The 26,599-nt window shown below is 39.0% G+C and overlaps 1 protein-coding gene across 1 annotated transcript; it reads left to right on the plus strand.

Moving 5' to 3' along the window:
- The first annotated feature begins 22,887 nt into the window (after nt 1–22,887).
- tlx3a (T cell leukemia homeobox 3a) lies at nt 22,888–26,593 on the plus strand. Its single transcript, XM_073820933.1, has 3 exons — nt 22,888–23,434; nt 24,672–24,906; nt 25,668–26,593. Exons 1-3 carry the CDS (start codon nt 23,053–23,055, stop codon nt 25,882–25,884), a joined length of 834 nt encoding a protein of 277 aa, XP_073677034.1. The 5' UTR covers nt 22,888–23,052; the 3' UTR covers nt 25,885–26,593.
- The last annotated feature ends 6 nt before the right edge of the window (nt 26,594–26,599 follow it).

Below are 26,599 nucleotides of genomic sequence, written 5' to 3' on the forward strand. Positions count from 1 at the left end.
GCTACTACTGACTACACGTAGTGTTAGAGGTTTGACAAAAATCTTATACTGTACCTCCAGTATTGAAGTTGAGTGTGTGCAGCATCATCCAGACAACAGTGATTCCTCAAATGTGGCCCTGGACACAAAACCAGTCATATAGATTGTTTTTTTGAAATTGAGTGAATAAATAAGCTTTCCTTTGATATATGGTTTGTTAGGATAGGACAATATTTGGCCGAGATACAACTATTTGAAAATCTGGAATCTGAGGGTGCAAAAACGTTAGGAAATTTACAAAATATCTTCATGGAACATGGTATTTACTTAATATCCTAATGATTTTTGGCATAAAATAAAAATGTATCATTTTGACCCATACAGTATTGTTAGCTATTGCTACAAATATCCCCATGCTACTTAAGACTGGTTTTGTGGTCCAGGGACTTTAGTGACCGGATGCACCATTTCATCTGCTCGAGCACATAACAGGTGAATAAAACCCAAAGACACACGTTGAAGGACCCGATAGACCAAAGATCATCACAGAGGAGGGAAGCCCCTTTTCACTGTAACGTGGGTGTGACGGACGAATCGGAAAATGTAAACAAACTGATTGCAGATACTCTTTCGAAAAGTTTATTAGCAATGTTTCGTTTTTTTCTAGTTCGACTATTTAGCCTAAGCAACCTTAACCTTACCTTGATTGACTTGTGTAGTCAGAGAATTAAAGCTGCGTTCACACTAGCAGCTACTTTTGTCGCTGCATGTCGCCAGAGGCTGGCGATGAGGTTTCTAGTGGGCGATCTCACTTCTGGTTGCCTTGACCGCGGTTTCCTACCGCTAAATACAAACATTTTGGAGACAAAAAAGACTAAATGTTATATACATATAAATTAAATCTGTACATACAAACAAAAATGAATGAGAAGCACAGTCTACTTTTTTCTATTGCGTATGTTTATCTACGGCTGAGAGGAGAACGATCACATGAGCTCAACCGTCTTCTGTCCTATTGGATGTCGCTCCAGAAAGTCGCTCTTCAGTTGCATAAAGTTAAGCCCCATTCACACTACAAGCGACATGCAGCAACAAAGCAACGCGATCCCATTCATTTTAATGGAGAGCTGGCGATATTTATATTCATCCCGTTGTCTTACAACAGAGACGGTAAAATATATCAATATATCTTTTAAATATATCAGTGAAAACCGTTTTATTGAGAATTTGGCTGCATTAAAACGCAGTATGTGAGCGCAGAGAGACAAGAAAATATGACGCACTGACATTATGAATATGCTAATTAATGCATGGCGTCATCTAGCCACATTTGGCGACTTTTCAAGCGGGGTTTAGCTACTTTCCACAGAAAAAAGTCGCTGCAGTGTGAACACAGCTAAAGTCCCCATGAGATCAAAATAAACAATTTTTGGCTTTTAGTATGAATATGTTAGCCTTAAGGTTATCGTGCTTCAAAAACAACGACAAAATTCACCTTTACAAGATGTATGCATTCAAAACTTACAGTCTTGTCACTTCCGCCAATATGAAACAATGATTTTGATGATATCACGCTGCACTTCAGCTTCTCATCAAACGTTCTGTCCAATCAAATGCTCTCTAGAGTCTGTAGCATCCCGCCACCTACACTATAAATAGACGCTGAATCTGCGGCTGAGATCGGTCACTTGTTCACAGTGTTAGTGTTTTCTGTATGGTGAATGGCATTTAGTGCACAATGTAGGGGATAGAGAACGATTCAGACAGTGTGAATTTGCTTTCCATTGGGGCAAATGAGGTCTGGTTTTACGCTGTCATGCGAACCGCGGAAGCGCACAGTCTACTCCGGACTTTGGCTCCGGTCCAGAGACGCAATAGCACTGAGCAGATCATATGCGGGAGTCGGCATGTTTTAAACTACACAGCCTCAGCATGATTATGATCACTATTTTGTTTTAGTAAGAGTTTCATATTGAATGTAGGGGGTAATTTATTAGACTGCGGCTGTCATAAGTTTACTAGTGATGGGTCGTTCTTGAACGATTCGTTCATTTTGAACGAATCTTTATGTGACTCGAGAAGAACGAGTCGTCTCGGGGAGTGATTCGTTCAGTCGCGCATGCGCAATTGCGCAACTATGAACGAAGGACTCAAACCCGAAGACTCGAGAGATTAACTAATCAATTCTGTTTCCGGCTCCAGCAGCATAGGTTAAGCGTATGGGGCTGTCACATGATGAACGAACGACTCGGACGCGAAGACTCGAGAGATGAACTAATCAATTCTGTTTCCGGCTCAGGCAGCATAGGTTAAGCGTATGGGGTTGTCACGTAATGAACGAACGACTCGGACCCGAAGACTCGAGAGATTAACTAATCAATTCTGTTTCCGGCTCAGGCAGCATAGGTTAAGCGTATGGGGTTGTCACGTAATGAACGAACGACTCGGACCCGAAGACTCGAGAGATGAACTAATCAATTCTGTTTCCGGCTCAGGCAGCATAGGTTAAGCGTATGGGGTTGTCACGTAATGAACGAACAACTCGGACCCGAAGACTCGAGAGATTAACTAATCAATTCTCTTTCCGGCTCAGACTGCGTTAGTTAAACTTATATGGGTTTGTCACGTAATAAACGAACGACTCAAAACCGGACAGATAGAAGTGAGGAAGCTAATCATGAAGACCCAGGTAAACAATGCATAAATCTTTTGTTTCTAATAGCTTAAAGTTTTGTCTTGTTTGTAGTGTGATCAACGTTATATAAACGTGTATGAGCATGTGTTATGGAAGTAAAACGTAGCTTTTTAATTATATTTTGGTAAAATGAACGAAATGACTCGAAAAAAGATTCGTTTATTTTGCTGAACGAGACTCAAAGATCCGAGTCGGTAAAATGATCCGAACTTCCCATCACTAAAGTTTACAAATGCGGCTTTACTGAGCTCAAAGGCTCTGTCCCGAGCAGATATACATGCTATTGGCTATTTAAAAGAAGTGGGCGGGGCTGTGTGATATGTTCCTGTTTCAGTTAAAATTACGTCACCACATAGAATAACGCTGCGTTTTTCAAGGCATTTCAGTGGACCTTTAAGGATTCTGAACTTTATCGCATCACCAACGGCCTCTGTCACTCTTGTCGCCGGAAATCGCCAGCTCTCCATTGAAATGAATGGGATCATGTTGCTTTGTCGCTGCATGTCACTTGTAGTGTGAACGGGGCTACTAATGCATCTATGCTCAGTGCTGCTGGCAACGCTACAATGCCCCTGCTTTGGGGTGTGTCAAATTTAGGGCAGAGCACGCCTCTGAAAAACATTGTTTACACCCTGTTTGCGTTTCTTCTTTTAATGGCGGTTCGCAAACTAAACTGTGGCATATAATGAAAGCATGCAAAGTGCATTTACTTTTGCATGACTTTTTCAATAATATGTGATTTCAGACCAGTAATCCACCAGTTCCGCAAACACTCGGAAACATACATCAAAATCTTGCCTTGCCGACTTTTCACAACCAATTGTTTTCACATATTGGTTGTTGTTTTTTTGCTCGAGATTTGCATAAAGTTGAGGAATGCCCAACCTTTTTGACGCTCTCAGCCGCTCTCAATGCTTTCTCCATGGCGCTTTCAATCCCATAATGCACCACGAGAGCGTTTAAGCTTAACTTCCAAATTACCTGAAAACACTGGTCCCGCAGCGCTCGCTGACAGGCATCACAATGTTTATTCGGCATCATGATCTCTGTTCCCGCAAACCGCCGAATCCGAATGTGTCCGGAAAGGAAACGGCGTGTACTAAGGAACCCCTAAAGGGAATAAATGACATATTGGAGGAAAATATATTTCAATACTTTCTCTTGCAATTGTATAATTGGATAATTATACTGTATAAATTGCGGGCATCAGGGTGCCGTTATTATTATGTGGGGCATTGAAATGCCATTTGAATGCTTGTTTGTTTGTTTTTTACTTTCACTTTCGATATTCGTGATCACACCTATACTCTGTGTTTACTAGCGGCAGTACTTTCCACGCGTTTTACAAGATTAGATGTTTGTCAGAGGTGCTCAGGATCTGCAAATCATTCGCCATCATCTTGTCAGTCATCTCTCCTTACTCTGTTTATGTGGTAAGTAAAATTTTATGTCTTGTAATGTAACATGCTACCGCTAGCAAGCGGCTCACCATGTCTCCGTGCCTTTTCGCTTCAAGATTTGGTCACTTACCCAGATGCATGGCCATACTGGCGATTCTCGGATGTAAACAACAGAACGGATTGCAAGGTAATGTACTACTGAATACCTTGTTCTGCTAATTTATGTTGTCTAAACTCTTTATGCTGCTAAATCATATAGAGGAGGGCTTAGTAAGCAGGAAAGGGCGCAATATTTTGATGATTGATTAAAAGATATTAGCCTAATATTTCACCTACCTGACCAAAAATGATAAGAACAAACAAGAATGTTGTCAAGATTCTTGCTCTGGAAATCCTGGTTCAGTTTGGCCAACCACAAACGCCTTTTGTTCCTCAGTTTTTTGCACTCTTCTCCTTGATTTGTTATAACTTTTGGCAGTCTATAGTACTCCAAATGAGACCAAAACATGGCAATAATTGATCATTTTCAGCAGCAATAATCAGCAAATTATATGAGCTTCGTTTGGTTCAGTGGCATTGTTTATGTTTGAGGCGCCAATATAGCCAATTGATGACGCGTTGTGAAAACAGAAATAATAAATAATAGTAAACAGTTAGGACAGCAAAAATAAAACAAATGCATTTGTAATTAAAAAAAAATGTAAACAGAGTGGACAGGGAAAAATAATATATTACAAAGCAATAATAAACCGTTAAGTTAATAATACCAATGAATAAATAAATAAATGAAATAAAAGCAATCATACATAATTGCTGAAAAGAAGCACGGATATGAAAATGATTTTTTGCAGTGCTCTTTGGATATTTTCATGTCACCCAGTCAAGCCCTTTTCTCTGTCATGAATTTTAAGTGTTTTATAATTTCTGAATGTCTAGTATCTCATCTAGACATCTAATGAGAGTCTCATGGCCTGTGTAACATTTAAAGGATCACATGAAGTGTGTGTGTTTGTGTTTGTGTATGTGTGTGTGTGTGGGCGTGTGTGACAGGTGGGTGTTCAGCAGGAGGGGCCGGTCAGGGTCACCCCCATCTGGGGAGCACAAACAAACACGCACACACCAACCAAACGCAAAGCAGAAGACATCAGTCCGCTGAAGAGAGCGAGAGGGAGGGTGTTTCGCAGTTAATAATGTTTTGTGAGATGGTCAAATTGAGTTGTGTGGGCCGAGCTGGAGGGCTTTTATACAAGAACAGCTTGAGTAAGATAAACGACCCTCATTCACACACACACACACACACACACACACTAACACATAACACTACCACACGGAAACAATGCAAGAGATCATCTTAAAAAGTTGAGCAGTGAATGTGTGTGTGTGATGTTTCATAATTACATTTGGACACATCTAATAATCAAAGTTGGGCTGCAGACGTCTCTGTGTTTCGGGCTGTTTTCACTCTGGATTTGATTGCTTCATCCACGCCAGACCGCGACTCACTCCGTTCCCTTCGGCCCCACAGGTCTGCTTTCACATTGTACCTGTGATGCCAAACTAAGTACATTTGCATCATCAATGTGAGTTTCACTAAAAAAACATACTCAAGTTCACATGATCCACATCCCAGACCACCTTTTCAAATGGATTCAGGATAAAATAAAATAAAATATTAAGACTAAAATAAAATAAAATGCATTTATAACAAAAATAAACAACCATAAACAAGATAGCAAAATATATATATTTTTTAAAGTATAAACTATCAGACAAATTAAAATAAAATTAAAGAAACACTGTAAACTCTTAAGGTAGAAAACAAAAACAAATATAAAATGAAATATATAAGAAAATATTTTTAGAATACGTAATTATGGTAATCAAACAAAGAAAATTACAATTTAAAAATTACAATAAAATAATTTTTTAATAAAATGTAGAATCAAAAGAAATTTAAAATAAAATAAACAAAATGAATGTAAAAAATAGCACTTGAAAACCACTAGAATACTAAAAAACACTACTGTGAGCATAGATAAGGTAGCAAAATAATAAATAAAATGGAATTTATATATATATACATAAATGATAAATATTTTTATATATAAAATATTTATGTCTAATCAAAAATTTAAATAAAAATAAAAAATCGTAAAATTAAAACATCTATAAGCAAAATAAACTAAAGACTAAAATAAACATTGTAAATAAAATAAAATAATATTTAAAAAAAAAACAGGATAGCAAAGTAAAACAAAATTAATTTAAAAAAATAGCTTTTGGAAACCATTAGAATACTAAATAAAATGTAAACATAATTAGGTAACATAAAAAACATAGAAAATAATAAAATAAATAAATGAAAAATAAACATCTGTTACTGTGATAAAAATATATATATATATATATATATATATATATATATATATATATATATATATATATATATATATATATACAGGTACAATAAAATAATCAAACAGTTTGGGGGGGGGAATAAAAATAATAATGTAATAATAATAAAATAAAATGGTTTATAAAAAAAAACTATAAATGCATTTTTTATTAGTTTTATTTGTTTGATTACCCTTTATTTGTAAATTTACAACAACTATAAACAATTAGACCAGCAAAATAAACTAAAATCTAAAATAAATATTGTAAATAAAATACAAAAATAATAAAATAAATAAAAATTCTAACAAAGTTAGGATAGCAAAATAAAACAAAATTAATATAAAAAAACCACTCATAAACCATTAGAATACTAAATAAAATGAAAAAAATATATAAAATCATATAACAGTTACAATAAAATAAAAGCAAAATAAGTGACTATAAACAATTAAAATAAAATAAAACAGTAAAATAAAATGCATTTATTATAAAATAATCATAAGCAGGACAGCAAAATAAAATCAAAACAACTATAAATAATTAGCAAAATAAACTACAATAAACGTAAAAAAAAAAAACATAATTAGACATAAAAACTTGCTACATTTTAATAGAAAACGGGTTAATCCTCAAAAACTGAAGCATGAAAAAAATAAAGAAGAAGAAGAATAAAAGCAAAAAACAAAAACTAAAAAGTTGCTAAATATCTCACTTTTTCTGCCAGAGCAACCACAGCAGCTGACAGAATTTACATTTTTTTGGTGGAATCTCTTGACCTGTGAATTTTCTCCTTCGACCAGAATCATGTCCAGCTTTATTGCTGCTCATTTCATGCCTCATTCTCATGAAACACACACAATATGAGCAGGAGGCTCGTCTGTGTGTGTATGTGTGTGTGAATGTGCCCCGGGGCCGGGCAGGTGGGCAGTGCTGCTTGACTGGTTGGCTGGTGTTGGGGGCAGACAGCCTCGGGTCTGAGGCCCAGCAGGCCGTGGGAAGCAGGGGGCTCGAGTAGGGGCTCTGCCAGGGCTGGGCGCAGCGAGGCTGGTGGCAGCTGCCGGCAGTTCCCCCTCCCTCGCTCGCTCGCTCGCGGCCCCCCACGGTCAGCCCACAGGAGGGGTGAGGAGGTTAACAGCCAACGGTGACACACACAGGATAATCGGCTTTCATTAAGTGACCTACGCTCCACACACACGGAGACTGAACACACTCCATAAACCACACACACACGCCAAACATGTTTAAACACCCCACAATTAAAAAAAGAAACAGATTGTGTTCACAATACATTACTAGCATACTGTACACTGCATAATGTATACTAGTTCATATGCCATTTAAGTAGCATGCAGCATACAGTATGCTCACATTGCTAAATTTAAAAAACAGCGTACTAAACTTTGAAGTGTTTATCATTGCATACTATTTCACATACTGTTTTTAATAGTATGCAGTGTACAGTATATAAAAGATGCAGCATACTAAACTTTGAATTCTTTATCATTGCATACTGCATACTATTTCACATTTGATTTGTAATAAGTATGCAGTGTACAGTATATAAAAGATGCAGCATACTAAACTTTGAATTCTTTGTCATTGCATACTGCAACTATTTCACATTCGATTTATAATAAGTATGCAGTGTACAGTACATAAAAGATGCAGCATTCTAAACTTTGAACTGTTTATCATTGCATACTGCATACTATTTCACATTCGATTTATAATAAGTGTGCAGTGTACAGTATATAAAAGATGCAGCATTCTAAACTTTGAATTCTTTTTCATTGCATACTGCAACTATTTCACATTCCATTTGTAATAAGTATGCAGTGTACAGTATATAAAAGATGCAGCATACTAAACTTTGAATTCTTTATCATTGCATACTGCAACTATTTCACATTCGATTTATAATAAGTATGCAGTGTACAGTACATAAAAGATGCAGCATTCTAAACTTTGAACTGTTTATCATTGCATACTGCATACTATTTCACATTCGATTTATAATAAGTGTGCAGTGTACAGTATATAAAAGATGCAGCATACTAAACTTTGAATTCTTTTTCCTTGCATACTGCAAATATTTCACATTCGATTTGTAATAAGTATGCAGCGTACAGTACATAAAAGATGCAGCATACTAAACTTTGAACTGTTTATCATTGCATACTGCATACTATTCCACATTTGATTTATAATAAGTATGCAGTGTACAGTACATAAAAGATGCAGCATACTAAACTTTGAATTCTTTTTCATTGCATACTGCATACTATTCCACATTTGATTTATAATAAGTATGCAGTGTACAGTACATAAAAGATGCAGCATTCTAAACTTTGAATTCTTTATCATTGCATACTGCATACTATTTCACATTCGATTTATAATAAGTATGCAGTGTACAGTATATAAAAGATGCAGCATACTAAACTTTGAATTCTTTTTCCTTGCATACTGCAAATATTTCACATTCGATTTGTAATAAGCATGCAGCGTACAGTACATAAAAGATGCAGCATACAGTACTAAACTTTGAACTGTTTATCATTGCATACTGCATACTATTCCACATTTGATTTATAATAAGTATGCAGTGTACAGTACATAAAAGATGCAGCATACTAAACTTTGAATTCTTTTTCATTGCATGCTGCAGCTATTTCACATTCGATTTGTAATAAGTATGCAGTGTACAGTATATAAAAGATGCAGCATACTAAACTTTGAACTGTTTATCATTGCATACTGCATAGTATTTCACATTTGATTTGTAATAAGTATGTAGTGTACAGTATATAAAAGATGCAGCATTCTAAACTTTGAAATCTTTATCATTGCTTACTGTAACTATTTCACATTTCATTTGTAATGAAGAGTATGCAGTGTACAGTATGCTAAATATAATGTACTAAAATGGTAATCATTGCATACTTATTACACATAGTTTTTAAATAAACAACTGTTTCTTAGTCATTTTTAGTAATTCTTAGTTTGTGAAATATACTAGCAAATTTCTGAGTGAAAACCGTTTCTACACTTTTTTTTTTTGGTGTGTGCTGTATACAGAAGATAACCATTTATTATAAACTAGTATGCTACATCATTTAATTTAGCATGTTTCAGTTGTGATGTTAAAAATAAATAAAGCTATTTTGCCTTTTTAGTAAATTTTGTGTAATATATAGGAAGCTGGTGTTTACAAATTTGGTTCATAATGAAGGGAAAGACTTTCTATCAGTAAAACTGCAGCTTATATAACGTTTCACTATGCAACTTCTGGCACTCTAGCGGCCGAAGCGTAAAACTGCACGTTAATTGCAGAGGAATAATGTTTCTGTCATTTCACGAGTTCGCCCTTACATCTAATCTGCTTGAGCGAGTATTAAGCATATTTTGGCGTGCTGTCCGGGGGAAGGGTTCCGGGCCGGAATACAGGCCGGAACCAGAGAACTCCCCCTGCTAGTGTAGGATCGAAACAGATTAGAAGTGGGGAGTAGGGGTGGAGGAGGGATGCCAAGAAACTATCGCTGGATGGAGGTAAGACGGCTGGTAACATATAGAGGATGCGCTGATTGAATGATTGGTTAAACAGGTTGCACCTGTGCCGAATGGGTTGATTATCTGATCGTGCTCCTCCTGAACCTTGTTTAATCAAACATCATTACGTGAGTTGTGCTTCGACTCTGCTATTCTTCGCGGATGAATCTAATCGCTGGACCACTGTGTTTAATGTTACAAAACTCTCTGAATAACTAAAGAAAGACGGATATCTGAAAAAATTGTCTCATTAGCAGATAAGTAGTGCATATGCCGCTGTTGTTTTGACTTGTTGAAAACAGTAGTTTCAAGTAACATACGCTACAAAAGTTTGGCAGTGCTGTATGCATTATAGGCCTAAATAATAAATCAGCAGTTTGCATAGCATCACATTTGGCGTGCACTGACTGTTCACAAAACCCTTAATAACTTTAAATCAGTTAGGCCTACTTGCTTCCATCTATTTGACTATAAATAGCCTAGCAAAGTTATAATAGCTACTTCACACCTTTTAACTTAACAGCAATCCTTATCACTAATCCACGCTTTCCCTTTCTGCTTGAAAACTTTCCGTTCAAACTTCATTTGTTGTGGCTTTTTCTTAATGTAAGAGTGGGATGGAAAATATATTTCAATGCTTTCTCTCACTGTTAAATATGTGATTTTTATCCGATTTTTATCCGTGTCAAGCTATGTTTAGCTGTACAAAATTGCTGGTTTTGCTCATTGATATTGCAAGATTGGTGTTTCTTATTGTTTTATTTACTGTATTATCTTAATTATGAACAGTTTGTAGTGCAAAAAGTTTGACCCATATTGCACATTGTTATTTTTCTTATAGTGGATAATGATCTGGAAGTCTCACCCATAGGCATAGGTGTAATTAATGGGTGGGACATGTCCCCACCACTTTTTGCCATGGTCGATATTGTCCCCATCACTTTTTTGAAACATCAAGGATGGACCTGAACCACATGAAACAGCTGTCCAGTCCTAGGACATTCGTTTCGTTTAGCTGTGATCTTGCGCTTTTTTAAATCATGCTGAATGTTCGCTGTTATGTTTTTAGTGACAAAACGTTCTCTTGTGGCTCAAAGACTACCAATCTCTGCATGGCATATACGATTACTGATGAACATCTCTGATTTTATTAATGGGAAAAAAATTAGACCTGGTTGGATCAGAACTCAAAACTTTCTACATGCCTAATGCAAATTCTACCACTGTTTGTTGCATATCTATGCATTTCAGGCCTAATACTGTCCCATAATAATAAAGGCAAAAAAGGTTTCCCACCAACTTTTTAAAACAAAGTTATGCCACTGCCCTTAGGCTTACTTCAGCATTGAGGAAAAAGGTTGATAATTGTAGTCTGACCTTATTTTATTTATTTATGGGTGAATGTAAATGCACAGGCGAATGACAAGAGTAGGCCTATTCAGTTTCCGAAAATCTGTCCTGACATCTAAATTATTAATAATTATTATGGGCTTACCATGCCCAAATCTAAATACAATGTTTGGAAAAGAAAATGGCGTGCTATGGAATCCCAAAAGGGAATAATTACGAGATGGGCAGAAAAAGTATATTTCATTGCTTTCTCTCGCAATTATATTGTTGGGTAATTATACTGTGTATATAAATTGCGGGCATCAGGGAAACACAATTAATATGCGGGACATTGAATTCATTTTTGAAGGAGCTCTAGCTTTTTACTTTCACTTTCGAGATTTGTGATCACAGGAATTCGGTTTATCCATCTTTTTCCTGAATAACCAATGAGCGCCGACATGATTCTATAACTTCCATTTGGGTGCGCTCATGTTCCTTCTCCATAGAAATCCATGTTAAAACAGGGTAAAAAAATGTTATATAACTAATTAAATATAAAGATGTGGGCAGGGTTAACTGGTGCATTTGTTGGCTGCCATAGTAATAACGGCAATAAGCTTAAGGAATTACTGTAAAGTACTTGTTTTGTGCGGACAGCAGATCTGTCCATAAACAATGACAAAAGAAAATGAACATGATTTTGCAGTGCTTATGTTAAAATACAGTGTGTGAAATAACAAAATAGTGTGTGCTCCTATCATTTTGTGCACAAAATCCTGTGAACATCGCCCGATCGGGAGCTGTATGTCCTTTCATCTGTTTTCAAAGCAGCTAATCTTGCTCACTGTAAAGTGATAAAACTATGGCCCCATGTGCTTTTTAAAACCATTTCCATATATTTAACATTATATTGTCGACTCAGAATATGGTAATTGTCACACCAGGCCAGCAGAGGGAGCCCTGCCCCTCACTGACTGTTGCTGCTCCCTCTGCTGCTTCACTGGTTACTTCCTGTTTGTCAGCCATAAAAGCATGCTCAGCACACACAAACACAGTGCGAAGTATTGTTTGCTCCTGTGAAACTTACCAAGCGTTTTTCCCTAGTTCCGTGTTTCCTAGTTTCCTGGTTTCTTAGTTATTTCCTTGTTTGTTTTGAGTATCAGTTTAATCATAGTTTAGCCTTGTTCCTTTTGTTTCATTGTTTGTTTCTTTGTTACTTTGTTTGCTCACCTGGATCTTGACCCTCGCCTGTTTATTGGATTACGCTTTTGGATTATCTTTGTTGTTGCTGTTTGCTGTTGCTTTCGACCTTGCCTGTCTGACCACGTCTGTTAATAAAGCCCTGCATTTGGATCCACACGTCAGTCTCCAGTCTCCTATCGTGACAGAATACTTCGCCATACCCCGGATCCAGCGGCTTTATTCGTCAACAGAATGACCACCCAAGAATGAATCTATCAGGAAGTCTGTCCAATCCCGTAAGTCTACTCTGCTCCATTTTTCAAGATGGCCGTCCTATCGAGCATTATGTGGAGGAGTTCATTACTTACAGTTACCTGGCACCTTGCGATGAAACCATGCTTAAGGAGTGTTTTTGGAGCGGATTGGACACTAATATCAGTTTGAATTTACCCGATGAGGACCCCAGTTGGACCCGATGTCTGCTAGCTCAGAGCCTCAGCACAAGATGTCCGCTAGCCTAGAGCCACAGCACAAGATGTCTGCTAGCCCAGAGCCACAGCACAAGATATCTGCTAGCCCAAAGCCCGTTCACAAGATGGCCGCCCTTCCAGACCCTGCTCACAAGATGGCCGCCCTTCCGGAACCTGTTCACAAGATGGCTGCCCTATCAGACCCTGTTCACAAGATGGCCGCCCTTCCTGAGTCAGTTCATAAGATGGCCTCCATTCCTGAGCTCCCGGCCAAGATGGGCGCCATGCCCGAGCCTGCACCTAAGATGGCCTCCACGCCCGAGCCTGCACCCAAGTTGGCCGCCACGCCCGAGCCTGCACCCAAGTTGGCCGCCACGCCCGAGCCTGCACCCAAGTTGGCCGCCACGCCCGAGCCTGCACCCAAGATGGCCGCCATACCCGAGTCTGTCGTCAAGATGGTGGCTGCAGCATTAGACCCTCACCTTTCCGTGGCCTATCAGAGACTAATATCCAGCTTGGAGGACCCACCACTGCTTTCAGTATGAACAGTCGGTCTCTTAAAGCCAGTGCCTGCTAACGCCACATCAGCCAAGTCAGCGACTGCTAATGCTATGTCAGCTGAGCCAGCATCTGCTAACACCACATCAGCCAAGCCAGCGTCTGCTAATACTATGTCAGCCAAGCCAGCATCAGCTAAAGCCACGTCAGCCAACCCAGCGACTGCTAATGCTAAGTCAGCCAAGCCTGAGCCCGCTCACGTCTCGTCATTCAAACCACAGCCTGTGAACGTCAGGTCTGCTTCTCCTGACCCTGCACCAGCTGCTGCCCCTGCTCAGCCAAATCGCGTCACAGCCGCTGTCCCTGCCAAGTCAGATCACACCTCGGATGCTCTTCTTACAAGATCAAGTTATGTCACGGTTGGCGTTCCTGCAAAGTCAAGTCAGGTTGTGACCCCTAATCACTCTGAGACAAGTCAAGACACTACAGCATCCCCAGAGACACATCAAGACACAGCAGTACCTCCTGAGTCACACCAAGCTACTACCGTTCCTGTTAAGTCAAACCAAGTTGTTACTGCTCCAGCAAAGTCAGGCCAAACCACAGCTGCTCCATTAAAGCCAAGTTCAGTCACAGCTGTTCCACTAAAGCCAAGTCCAGCCACAGCTGCTCCATTAAAGCCAAGTTCAGTCACAGCTGTTCCACGAAAGCCAAGCCCAGTCACAGTTGTTCCACTAACGCCAAGCCCAGTTACGGCTATTCCACTAAAGCCTAGTCAAGTCACAACGGTGCCAGCCACGCCAAGTCTAGTCACAGCTGATCCTTCAATGTCAAGCAAGATCTCACCCGAGCAGCCAGAGCCAAGTCATGTCTCACCCAAGCCCTCGCTCCCAAGCCACGCAGAGCCAACGCTCCCAAGCCTCACGCCCACTAACCCGATAGGCCTCCCACCTACCACTGCATTACCAGTGATGGCAATTGCCATTTTAAGTGTGTGGGCTGCACACTGTGCCCATGAAGCCTCGCCAGCCAAACAACCCACTGCGCCAATGCCTCTCCTCGAGGCGGCGTTCATAGCGGGACTCCTTGCCCTGCCTGCTCCGCCAAGGCTCCCTGCTCTGCCTGCTCCGCCAAGACTCCTTGCTCTGCCTGCGCCGCCAAGATTCCCTGCTCTGCCTGCTCCGCCTAGACTCTTTGCTCTGCCTGCTCCGCCAAGATTCCCTGCTCTGCCTGCACCGCCTAGGCTCCCTGTTGTCTCTGTCACGGCTATTGAGGCCGTTCCAGAGGTCTCTGTCTGCCCAGTAACGGCCTCGAAAGCCGTTTCTGAAGTTCCTGTCTGCCTAGTCACGGCTATGGAGGCCGCGTTCTCCCATGAACTCTCTGCTTCTCTCCTTGCTCTGTCTGCCTCCTCTGTCTCTGCTCTCACTAGGTTCCAGTCCATGACACGGCTGGCTGCCCCACCCAGGAGGGCTCCTGCGCCTCCTGCTCCGTCCTGGAAGGCTCCTGCACTCCTGCTCTGCCCTGGGGGGCTCCTAAGCCACTTGCTCTGCCCCGGAGGACTGCTCCGCCTCCAGCTTCGCCCTGGTGGGCTCCTGCTCCGCCCTGATGGGCTCCTGCTCCACTCTGGAGGATTACGGTCTGGCTCTGGGGGTCGTCCGCTCTGCCGTGGATACCCTCGCTCCCACATGTCCCACTGTGGGGGTCCTCAGCTCCTCCTGATCTGCCGGTCCTGCCTCAGCCTCTAGATCCTCTACCGCCACATGGACCTGGCCCTCCTTTGTTCCCTTGCCTCCCCCCCACCGCTCCCCTGGACTGTTTTGCTGTTGTTTCTGTTGGAGCGTCTGGAAGCCGCTCCTTGGGGGGGGCTATGTCACACCAGGCCAGCAGAGGGAGCCCTTCCCCTCACTGACTGTTGCTGCTCCCTCTGCTGCTTCGCTGGTTACTTCCTGTTTGTCAGCCATAAAAGCATGCTCAGCACACACACAGTGCAAAGTATTGTTTGCTCCTGTGAACCTTACCAAGCGTTTTTCCCTAGTTCCGTGTTTCCTAGTTTCCCGGTTTCTTAGTTATTTCCTTGTTTGTTTTGAGTATCAGTTTAATCATAGTTTAGCCTTGTTCCTTGTTTTGTTTCATTGTTTGTTTCTTTGTTACTTTGTTTGCTCACCTGGATCTTGACCCTCACCTGTTTATTGGATTACGCTTTTGGATTATCTTTGTTGTTGCTGTTGCTTTCGACCTTGCCTGTCTGACCACGTCTGTTAATAAAGCCCTGCATTTGGATCCACACGTCAGTCTCCAGTCTCCTATCGTGACAGTAATTTGACTATAAACAACAGAGAACAAAAATTTAAAGATGGATAAATTGTTTTCACAATGCGTCATCAATCGGCCATGTTGGCAGAACTAAATGTAAACAATGCCACTGAACCAAAAGAAACTTGTATATTTTGCTGAATATTGCTGCTAAAAATGGTCAATTATTGTTATGTTTTGGGCTGTTCCAATCAGTCAGACCGGAAAAAAAAAACATTTGGAGTAATAGACTGCCAAAAGTTGTAACAAATCAAGGAGAAGAGTGCAAAAAACTGTCTGAGGAACAAAAGGTGTTTGTGGTTGGCCAAACTGAACCAGGATTTCCAGAGCAAGAATCTTGACAACATTCCTGTTTGTTCTAATCATTTCCTGTCAGGTAGGTGAAAAATTAGGCTAATTTCTTGATTCAGGGTAAGGCAAAAACACAGTTTGAAAAATAGTATGTACTTTTATGATGCATTCACTCGTTAATAAATTTTGGTCATTTCGAACATACAAGCATAAAAATGTTTGTTGCAAACTAGTTTCCCATTTTTATTAGTGTTTTTAATCTCACCATTTTATGACAGTCTTGTGGCCAACATTAAGAACTTCTCATCATCCACTTCAGCGTTTCTGAAAACAGAAAACAGATTTAAATATTCTCTTCTAAACATTTCGTCCCTGATTATCTTCATTAGCCGCTTGTTCTTCTTCAAACACATGCGTGCTTTCTCTCTTTTCATCTTCTTCGTTCTGTTCATTCAAGCAGTGCGTTTTTCTTTCTGTTCGGCGGTGGACAAACCAGCCGAGCGCTCAACCATCACAGACCAGATGCATGTCCTCCATCACTCTGCATCCATCCGTCTGTATTCTGTCTGCCTCTCATTTCTCAGCTCAGTGCTAAAGCCCTCAAGGTGTCTGTAGAGCAATGTGAAGTGAATTATTGACAGGTGTTGTGTTACATCAGAATAATTGGTTCCTGATCAGTTCCTGATCAGCTCCGTTTGTAAATACTCTTGGTTAATTTCCTGAGAAAAGGTTTCAAATACAAGAATCAATAAGTCTAAGCTCATATGAAGTAAATAGATGAAACATGCAATTCATAGTTGGAATGATTCAAGTTAGTTGCCGGAGGGGTTAATGAAGCAGAATTCCAACTGCGACACAAAGAAATGGCCTTTAAATACATCATTGGCATGTATTCCTCACTAACATGATTGACCAGCTCAGACATACAGTAGATTCTCTCAGTTCTTTCTCCAAATCTACTGCATTTCAAGGATGAAAAGTTACAACAAACATAAGTCCTCAGTTTTGTTAGGTTTTTATTATTGCGTTTGGTGTTTAATTAAAGTTTTTGGGATAGAAATAAAGTTCAAGTCCAAGGCTTAAACTAAAAAATGAATCTAATCAATCAATTGTTGAAAACTAGTGTGACTTTCCTTCATGCAACACAACTGCTTTTTAAGTGCATGTTAAAGGTTTTTCCCCACATGCTTATTAGTGTTAAAATTGAAAGGTTAAGCTTCATTCCTGTGCATTACAGAAACAAGTCAGTAAATTCAGAGACGGCTGCATGCATAGGTAAATAAATATAGGAAAATAACAATCTCAAATTTCCAATAAAAGTAATATAGTAGTTTTGGGAGGGACGAATATCCTCGTACAGGACTTATCCTCAGGCTGTGTAAATCTCTATAACCATTCGATATATTCATCTCCCACAGATTTCATTGTTTCTCTGAAATGAACGTTTCCAAATATGGATTTATTTCCAGCATTCAGATTTGTATTAGGGCAAAATTATGATGCATGGATCAGACAGTTGATTGAAACACCAGAGGGCTTTTTAAAATGTATTAATATGTCTGCACACAGCTGTTGAGACAGACATGACTGATGTTTTTGATAGATTTGAGGTTGTAAAAACTGGGAAAGCTTGGATCATGTGATGAGCCTGAAAAAGATTTTATTTCTTTCCTTGAATAATTTTACTGTCTGAATCGGATTGATTTGGGGTTATTGTTTATGAACTACATTTTGTCTAGCCAAGAATGTGCTTTAAGTCAATGCTGTTTGTATCCAAATTGCATTCAAAGACACGTGAGAACCACTTGGTGTTGATCACTTGAATATGCATAAATAAAATTAAAGAATAATGAATAAATAAAGAGTTAAATCTGTGCCTGTTCCTCACACAAAGACCTGTTTTCATTTGATACAATCTGGCAACATAGGTTGTTTTTCCATTACTTTAACTTTCCATTACAAACAATTACACCAGTTTAAAATTCTTTTTGCGTTACACAAGATTCACTTAAACAAGATTTTAAAACAAAAATGAGTTAAAATGACTTGTATGGTCAATTTGATTATCCACCTTTTTCTTTAACGCGGAATTAAGCCTGTGCAAACTTCCGGTTCTTTAGAAAATAATGCGAAGAATAATAACGTGCAGTAAACGGTAATACTTCAAAATTGTTCATAATTAAGATAATACATTACAATAACATTGTAAGACACGGCAATACGTAATATTAAGTTTTGTAATACGTAATAATTAGTTTTGTACAGCTAAAAATAGCTGGAAGAGGACAAGACCTGAAGCCAGACCCATAAAATTTACAAATGGCCGCGTCTGTTCTTACAGTAAAAAGGTGGATAGTTTTTAAGTTGAATTAATTGGACAGTTTTTTTCCTGTTAGTTTGGTAAACTTACCCAAAAAGTATATGATGTAGACTAACGTCTTTAAGGATGTGTGCGAGCTTACATCTACTACATATTTGTTTTAATATCTAATGCAGAAGCGTTTTAAATCTGTGAGGCAACCTGCTAAACTCAAACAGCTTCCTCCTCATCAACCGTAATGTCGCACCATTGCATCATATCAATGCATTGAATCTGACTTATAATCAATGTTTTAGTCTTGGTGCGAGAGGAAACAGATGTTCAACAACACCAGCGAATTCACGGGCTATTACTTTACATTTAATAGGCTTTATTTAATATTTAATGGGCGGCGGAGGATGAGAATTATTAACAGTCCAAATGTCATTTGCTGTGTCACTTTGGCTTCAGGGCTGTGAGGATTTTCTCTCCTGTTGAGTTTTTCCAGTGTGGCCTTTAAACTCCAATATGATCTTCGCATTGCCTCAGTCTGTGGTAGCCTACTTCGGCACAGATCATAATAAAAACATAGTAGGTGTTTTTAAATGCTCTATTACTTACCGGCGTCAATTCATATTGCTCCAGCGCTTCTCTCAAAGTCTCCTATTTATTATTGAAAAGCACATACGACCCTTATATCACTTAATTCTACTTTGCTGCTTTATATCGCCGGTTCTGTCTGTGTTCTACAGATCCGCGCGCGTGACAGGTCTCGCTCTGTGCTGAAGTTGGGAAATTGATAACGCGCCGGAGACGCGCAATAAAAACGCAGCCCGCGGGCGCGACACCCGGATCCCCTATTATGCAAATACGGGGGTAATTTTAAAGACAAATCGTCGGCTTTTATTCCCTTATATTTCTGTTTTATACGTCTCGGTTTCTCCGGAGAATAAAACATTTAATGTGTCGAGCCCAATGATGGATCTGACCTTCAATCACTGCAGCGAATGGAGGGGCTTTGAATGAAGAGAAGAAAACAAAATGCAAGAATTTCGGCATCAACTTTTACGCACACTAATTGTGAAAAATAAAGGCAATTAAAATCTGAAAGGGCGTGATTAATAGCGGATCAACTGTCCAGATATTCAACAATACACACATGAATAATATTTTCATACAAAAAGGGAACTGAATGCATCTTATATGTAAGAAACAAGTTTAAACTTTAGAATTAAAGCCATACTGATATTTTGTGGGTCTTAAAAGTGTCCAAAATATTTGTCGAGTGATTATAATAAGGCAAAAGCCTTAAATCTTATAATAATAGTCTTCCTAAAATTGGCTTAGTAATATCTAAAATGTATTTGATTTAAATCAAAGTCAGTATGTCGCATACAAAAACTGTATAAAAAGGATGAAAATAGGTTTTACGGAACAAATACAAAAATAAAATTTCATAAACTTGGCACATGTTTTTAACTAGATGTAAGATTTCTCATGTTTAATCATCTAGGCATGTTATTTATCGACTTTTAATTGAAATTTACTATTTGGGCATATTTTTAATAATTAGATCAATAGAGGAACTGAAGGCTATTAACAGTAAATAAAACATTTTAGAAAATAACATAAAAGAGGGTGTTAATTACATTGGAGCAATTAGAAAAATCACAGTGGGCCTCTATCCTCACTCGGTCATCTGATGGATCAAACCCCACGGGGCACCCTGAGAGACGGAATGACGAGTATTATCGTTCAGGAGCCGATTACACGATAGTGAAGAGCTCAGAGCTTCCTCAATCAATCACAGGAGAGAGAGAGAGACATGGCGGGGGTCCATTACGCAGATATGTTCAGAATAACAGCCACCAAAATCAATTCAGTTTGGCTGTATAACCAAAGATATACACCGAAAACTCCTTTACAGAGTCAATGAAAACGTTGTTTGACAAAAAGGAATCTCAAGGAGAAGCAAATGTCACATAATTATATGCTATTATCGCGCGTCTAACAGCAAACAGGCCAAATTTGTCGCCGCGTGCACATATGGCACGGAAACGCGCCAGAAGCACGTTTAGGGGAGTCAAGCGTTTCTGCCAGAAATGTCTGAATACATTCATGGGGCGGTTTTTAAAAAATCATTCATGTGTCAACGATAAACTAACAGCCGTCAAAAGCTCAGTGGCGGTGTCACATTTTTAGACACTGTGTCCGTTTCACTGGAGAGACTGAAGCTGAAAACTGCCGCGCTGATAGTCCGTGAGAGCAAATTACGTTGTAGCGCCTCAGACCGCAAATTACGTACTTGTTGATTTTCGCGATTGATACAGGTGATTTTAGTTTAAGACAGCTAAAATGGATGCTAAATTTTAGAACTATTAAACATCTCCAATTGTTCGCAAGCTACTGAAGTTGGCCTACATATGTACTGAATTAACCTCGTATTGTGTTTCGGTCATCTTGACCAAGAGTGGATTTTCTTTTTCTCGAAAATGCTAGTTAATGTTATGGCTTTGGATTAAAACTACTGATGGGGTATAACAACTGAATACAATTGGATAATTCTTGTTTTTTTCCCCACCTTGTTACACTCACACTAAAAAATGACCGGCCTACAAAATATTGGAATCAATATTTTATCAACTTGTTTCCTTTCAATTAGCACAGGTTTTATATTTCTTTCTGAAACGGTTGATCGTAGGCATCAGGATCTGATCTTATATCCACTCATGTTTTATTGAACACTCTTAAAAATAAAGGCTCCAAAGGAGTGTTTTTGTGGTGATGCCATAGAAGAACCATTTTTGGTTTCCTCATAACCTTTTAGTGAACAATTCTTAAAGAACATTTTTTACACTATAAACCTTTTCTGCATTTGAAATGTTCCATGGATGTTCAAGGTTCTTCATCGATGCTAATAAAGAACCTTTATTTTTAGGATTGAACTTTGCCAAAATTATCTACAAATCATGCTTTTTTCACTTAAAAACTGAGGTGCATATCAATGAGGCCTACAATCAATCAGTTCCTAAGAGAAACGCAAAACTGTTCTAGTTGAATTAAATCAAGTTGATAAAATAGCATACAAGTTTTGATGATAATTCAGCATAATGACAGATTTACAAACAATTTATTTTTTAAATTAGGTAAAGGATTTTAAGCGCAATTAAGGGTTAATTCAGCATGTGTCAAATGCAGCATGTTCACAGCACCTTTAGAAACACAATTTAAACATCTACAGATGTCCATTTAAAATAGGTAATCAGTTTCGACAAATGAATTGGATTCCTTTTCTTTATAAATCTACTCTGAAATACAAATCTATTCACCCACGCCAAATAATTGCAAATCAAACAAAATTCACCCTGGAAAAGAATCGCCAATAAAAACCAAAGTAAGTCTTTGTCATTTGTTCTCGATGGTAAAGGATCCAGCGCAGTGTTTATGTGTGTGTGCGCGGGGGGCCCGGGGCCGCTTATGTCCATTTCACCTGCTCAGACGCTTCTAAACTGCATTACTGACTCAATCTCCACGGCTCTTTCATTGCGCGTCCTGCCAGCAGCCTGCCCTCGGCAAACACTCCATTTCCCGGTGTGAGGACACGAATTTGGCCGTCAATTTAAAAGGCTTTGCGCGCTCACACAGAAACAGTAGAGCGAGGCGCCACGGTCCGGCACAGAACTATTTGATGGATATTGTTTGGGTGACATTTATGTAATAAAATCTAATTGGTCTGTTGCGGGATAGTTTTACTGAATGAAATTACGCGGATGGAGAGCATTTGGCAAGTGGGGTTCGAGCATTCATCAACGCCAAGGCACAAATCAATGCTGTACATCTGAGCAGTGGGACTGTATTTAGTGATGACGAACACTGAGAGTCTCCAATTTCTGCCGAACGATCGATAACGCAATGAATCCTTCATATTTATCTCAGTCAATCCTTTTTGTAGAAAACACCTACTTTTAACTGACAGGACGCGAAAGCGAGATTGCAATATTAAGTTTTCAAGTAGGCTACAGAATATTAAAATTGTTGTTTTGAATATGTGCAAACGCATATGTTTAGAATAACCTAGAATCGATTTATAGTAATCAAACGGAATCCTAAAATCTAAATTTAGACTGATATTTCCTTCTGGAAATACAGATCTTGATTCATTTTGCATTCAACATCACAAAGTAAATTCAAAGTTTGTGCGCAAAACGGTGCTAATGCAATTTAACATAATGAGAGACGTCTGTAAATAAATTAGCAGCAGCATCTTTCGGCCCCAATAAATGCGCATTTCAGAAATTGGTCTGATGACATTACTGAATAACATGATGAGGCTGTAGTTCGCAGTTTTTTTCTCCCCTGTTCCTAAATGTCAACCAATAGACAGAGATAATGACGGTTCGGTTCAGTCGACCAATGAAAACTTGAGCTGATGAGTTTGGCATGAGCCGCGGAGCGGAAACTCGACAGTTTGACGCGCGGCGCATAGGTGGCGAGACCTGTCAGAGTTCAAACAAGGAATTAGAGAAACGAGGACCGTCATATCCGAGACCATGGACAAGACTAAAGCTAAATTAAAGCTATTTTTGCCACAGTTAACGTGATTTCGTTTGTTTCAATCCGCCATAACCTGCTGCGCAACTAGGAGTCATGGAGCGCGCCGAGCCGAAACCGCCATCTAAATCAAATCAGGAACCCATACGATTTGGGATCGACCAGATTCTGGGCTCTTTGGACCCGGAGAGCAGGGTCGGAAACACTGTGGATAACAGCCGCTTGGGAAGCCCATCCAGGGCGAGCATCGCGCCTCATGTTTCCTTGCCCGTCTCTCTGTCCGGAGTCACAGGCGCGCTGGAGGACTCCGGGCGGGTGTACGGGGTGAGCGGCACTCTGGTGCCCAGTGGAGTGATTCGGGTTCCGGCGCACAGACCACTAGCTGCCGCGGTGCCGCCGGCCATGGTGAGCGCCGCACCGGCGCTGTGTTTCCCCTGGATGGACAATAACCGCAGGTTCCCTAAAGACAGACTGCCAGGTAAAAGACAAACATCCCTGAAGATGCTGGAGTTTGTCCACACGATGCAAATATATCTGGTTGCTGGACCTGCGCAGTTCCTTCAAGAAAAAATATTAATTTTTCAGAAAAAGCTTTCATCTCCAAAAAAACTAAACTATGGTTGTACTTACAACAAGCTTACCACAATGTAATCACACTGCAAAATCCTTGATTGCAATAATAACCATACAGTTTTTGTTATGATATTCAGTGATTATAATCAACTGGTATACCATAAATCAAATGGTAACGGTGACTATACAGATAATTATATTAATTTAAATTTGTATATTTAGGCTACATGCTATAAAACAGATGAATTCGCGTTCTTAAACTAAAAAAAACAAAAAAACACACACACATGCAAAGCATTTTGATTATAAAATAGTCGAAGACTAACAAAAACAAATTCAAATTTTAGCGCAAAAAATGGTTGGTTGCTGTGATATTTTTAGCCTAATGTTATTAGAAAATATGAATTCAGTGATTAGGCCCAAACGTACATTTAGTCACGTACATGTATCAAATTTCTTCAGTCAGGTCAATAAATCATAAACAGGACTTTTAACGTTAAACTTAAAAGACATGTAAGCTTAAGTTTTTCAGAGTTTAGCACAACGTTTTAAAGGCCGTTTTAACGTGCTTGTTTCTGGACACGGATTATATGAAAAAAAAAAAATATGCAAAAGTGTACATTTGAGATACGATGCTTTTTGAGTAGACTAAATGTTTAAAAACAAAATATTGAAACGCTCATTCAGAATTGTCACTTAAAAAATGAGTGCATAGAGAAAAATATTGATTTAATCATTTCGTTTCAAACATAGGCTAAGTGATTCACTTTCAGTGAATCACGTTAGCCACGTAAATCTACAGTGATATTAAAATGAATAAATATTCAATTAAATGACCTCAAATTCATGGATCAGGACAACGTTGTCATGCATGTGGACAAACAGCTATTTTGTGAGGCAAAAGATGCACTTTTTCACAGTATTTTTCGTTAAATATTAACTAAGTTTTATCTGTCTCTTGAACAAATAATAAAATCAGCCTGAAATGTCCACCAGATCATTTTGTTTCAAACTAATAATAAACTATTAGGCTAATTTAGTACAATAACAATGGTATGCTATTATCCGAGAAATATGTTTGTTTTCTGAAGATATAAAGGAACATACACATCATAAATGACACGTGTCCCTGTGTTTCGCAGCTCTTATTCCGTTCACCGTGACCCGGCGGATCGGTCACCCGTATCAGAACCGAACTCCCCCCAAACGGAAAAAGCCCCGCACGTCGTTCTCGCGTGTGCAGATATGCGAGCTGGAGAAACGCTTCCACCGGCAAAAGTACCTGGCCAGCGCGGAGCGGGCGGCCCTCGCCAAGAGCCTGAAGATGACGGACGCGCAGGTCAAGACCTGGTTCCAGAACCGACGGACCAAGTGGAGGTGAGACCGGTTTGACCCAGATCTGTTTACCTGAACACTATAGACTTGACTGAAAGATTTCAAAACAGCTACAGACGCTTTTTATTTGATAAACGTGTTGTTTTTCAGGCAAAGTTGGAATATGTAGAACTTAACGTAAAAATATTAAGTGGCATTTAGAATTATTGTTTCAATTTAAAGTAAATTGTTTTACATAGGTATATAATTATAATGAAATAAATCACCTTAAACATAATTTAAATACATTTTAAACGTGGACATTTTTTACATTTTCGTAGTTATCAGAAGCGTTGTCATAATTAGGTAAATATCTATAGTGGTGAACGGAAATGACAACAAATATATTTTTGAGTTCTCATTTGCTTCAATGGAAAAGGCGTCTCAATGACTTTCCAAAAGAGTAAAATAATATGGAGAGATTGATTTCGTTGATCAAAAGAAAGAAAGCTGTCAAGTTTGACGTCATTCTCTCAGGCTTTGTGTTAGAAACACACAGTATCGTTTTTTTTTTTTTTTTTTGTAATTTACCGCCAAAGTTAGAATAGTGTTTTAAATGTACATTTAAAAAAGGAAAATGAACCAGATTTGAGATGTTAATAATTTGGGAAACACACCACAATCTGTAAAAGGGTCTATTATTAGATATCATAATTTAATTTAAAATCCACAAATTTCTTTAAATATTATATCAGAATTTAATCAGAAGATCAAATGTTTGATTTCTAATGTTGCTAACTGTAATATCCCTTCATAATCTCCAGAAGGCAAACAGCTGAGGAAAGAGAGGCGGGACGACAGCAAGCCAATCGGATGCTGCTTCAGCTTCAGGCCGACGCCCTCCAAAAGTCCATGAGCGAATCAGTGTCATCGGATCCTCTGTGTGTGCATAACTCCTCCCTCTACGCCCTCCAGAACCTCCAGCCTTGGGCTCAGGAGAGACCGGGTAAAATGGCCCCAACTACCACCGCACTGGCCTAAAATCTCCGCCATGATGCTGGAATCAAGACAGTGAACTTCAGTTTCAAACTGTCCTGCGCATTCAGAATGTATCTGAATATGAATCAGGCATTTTTTTTTTTTGTAAATCTCAAAGCATCTAAGCACTTTTTGTGGGAATAGTGAACTGTAATGTCGTCTGTGAGTTTGTTACGGACACAAAAACTTTCCAAACATGTTCCCATGTAGATGCTGCCTTGGAAAAGTAGGGTGAAACATTCACAGAAACTATCTGTTGATCCACAGATCTGTATATAAGAACTGTTCAAGTCTATTGTACTTATTGTAATTATTTTGTGCTCTTATGGTGGCGATGCATTACCGACTAATGTTTGTCATTGTCAACGTACTTTCAAGCGGAAAAGCAATGGTGTGTAAATACAGTATAACACTGAACAAATCAGCATTATGCATTGAACATTTTATTGTTAAATAGTTTATACAACATTTCAACAAGAGGATATTTAAGCTTCACGTCTCCTCAGTCTGTCTTGTCTGATTGACCGTCTGTCTCTCCGTCCCCGGAAAATAATCGTCCTTGTACTTTATTCAATACACAGTTTTTATAGAACTCTCTGAGACACTGCCGCTCCAAATTTGATCATTCAGGCCTACTTTGCAGAGTATAAAATATACAATGTGTGTAATAAATCAAATATCATATATTTTAAACTCATCATGCTGTACCGGCACAGTG

This window comes from Garra rufa, chromosome 16 (assembly GCF_049309525.1).
Source record: "Garra rufa chromosome 16, GarRuf1.0, whole genome shotgun sequence".
Classification (NCBI taxonomy): Eukaryota; Metazoa; Chordata; class Actinopteri; order Cypriniformes; family Cyprinidae; genus Garra; species Garra rufa.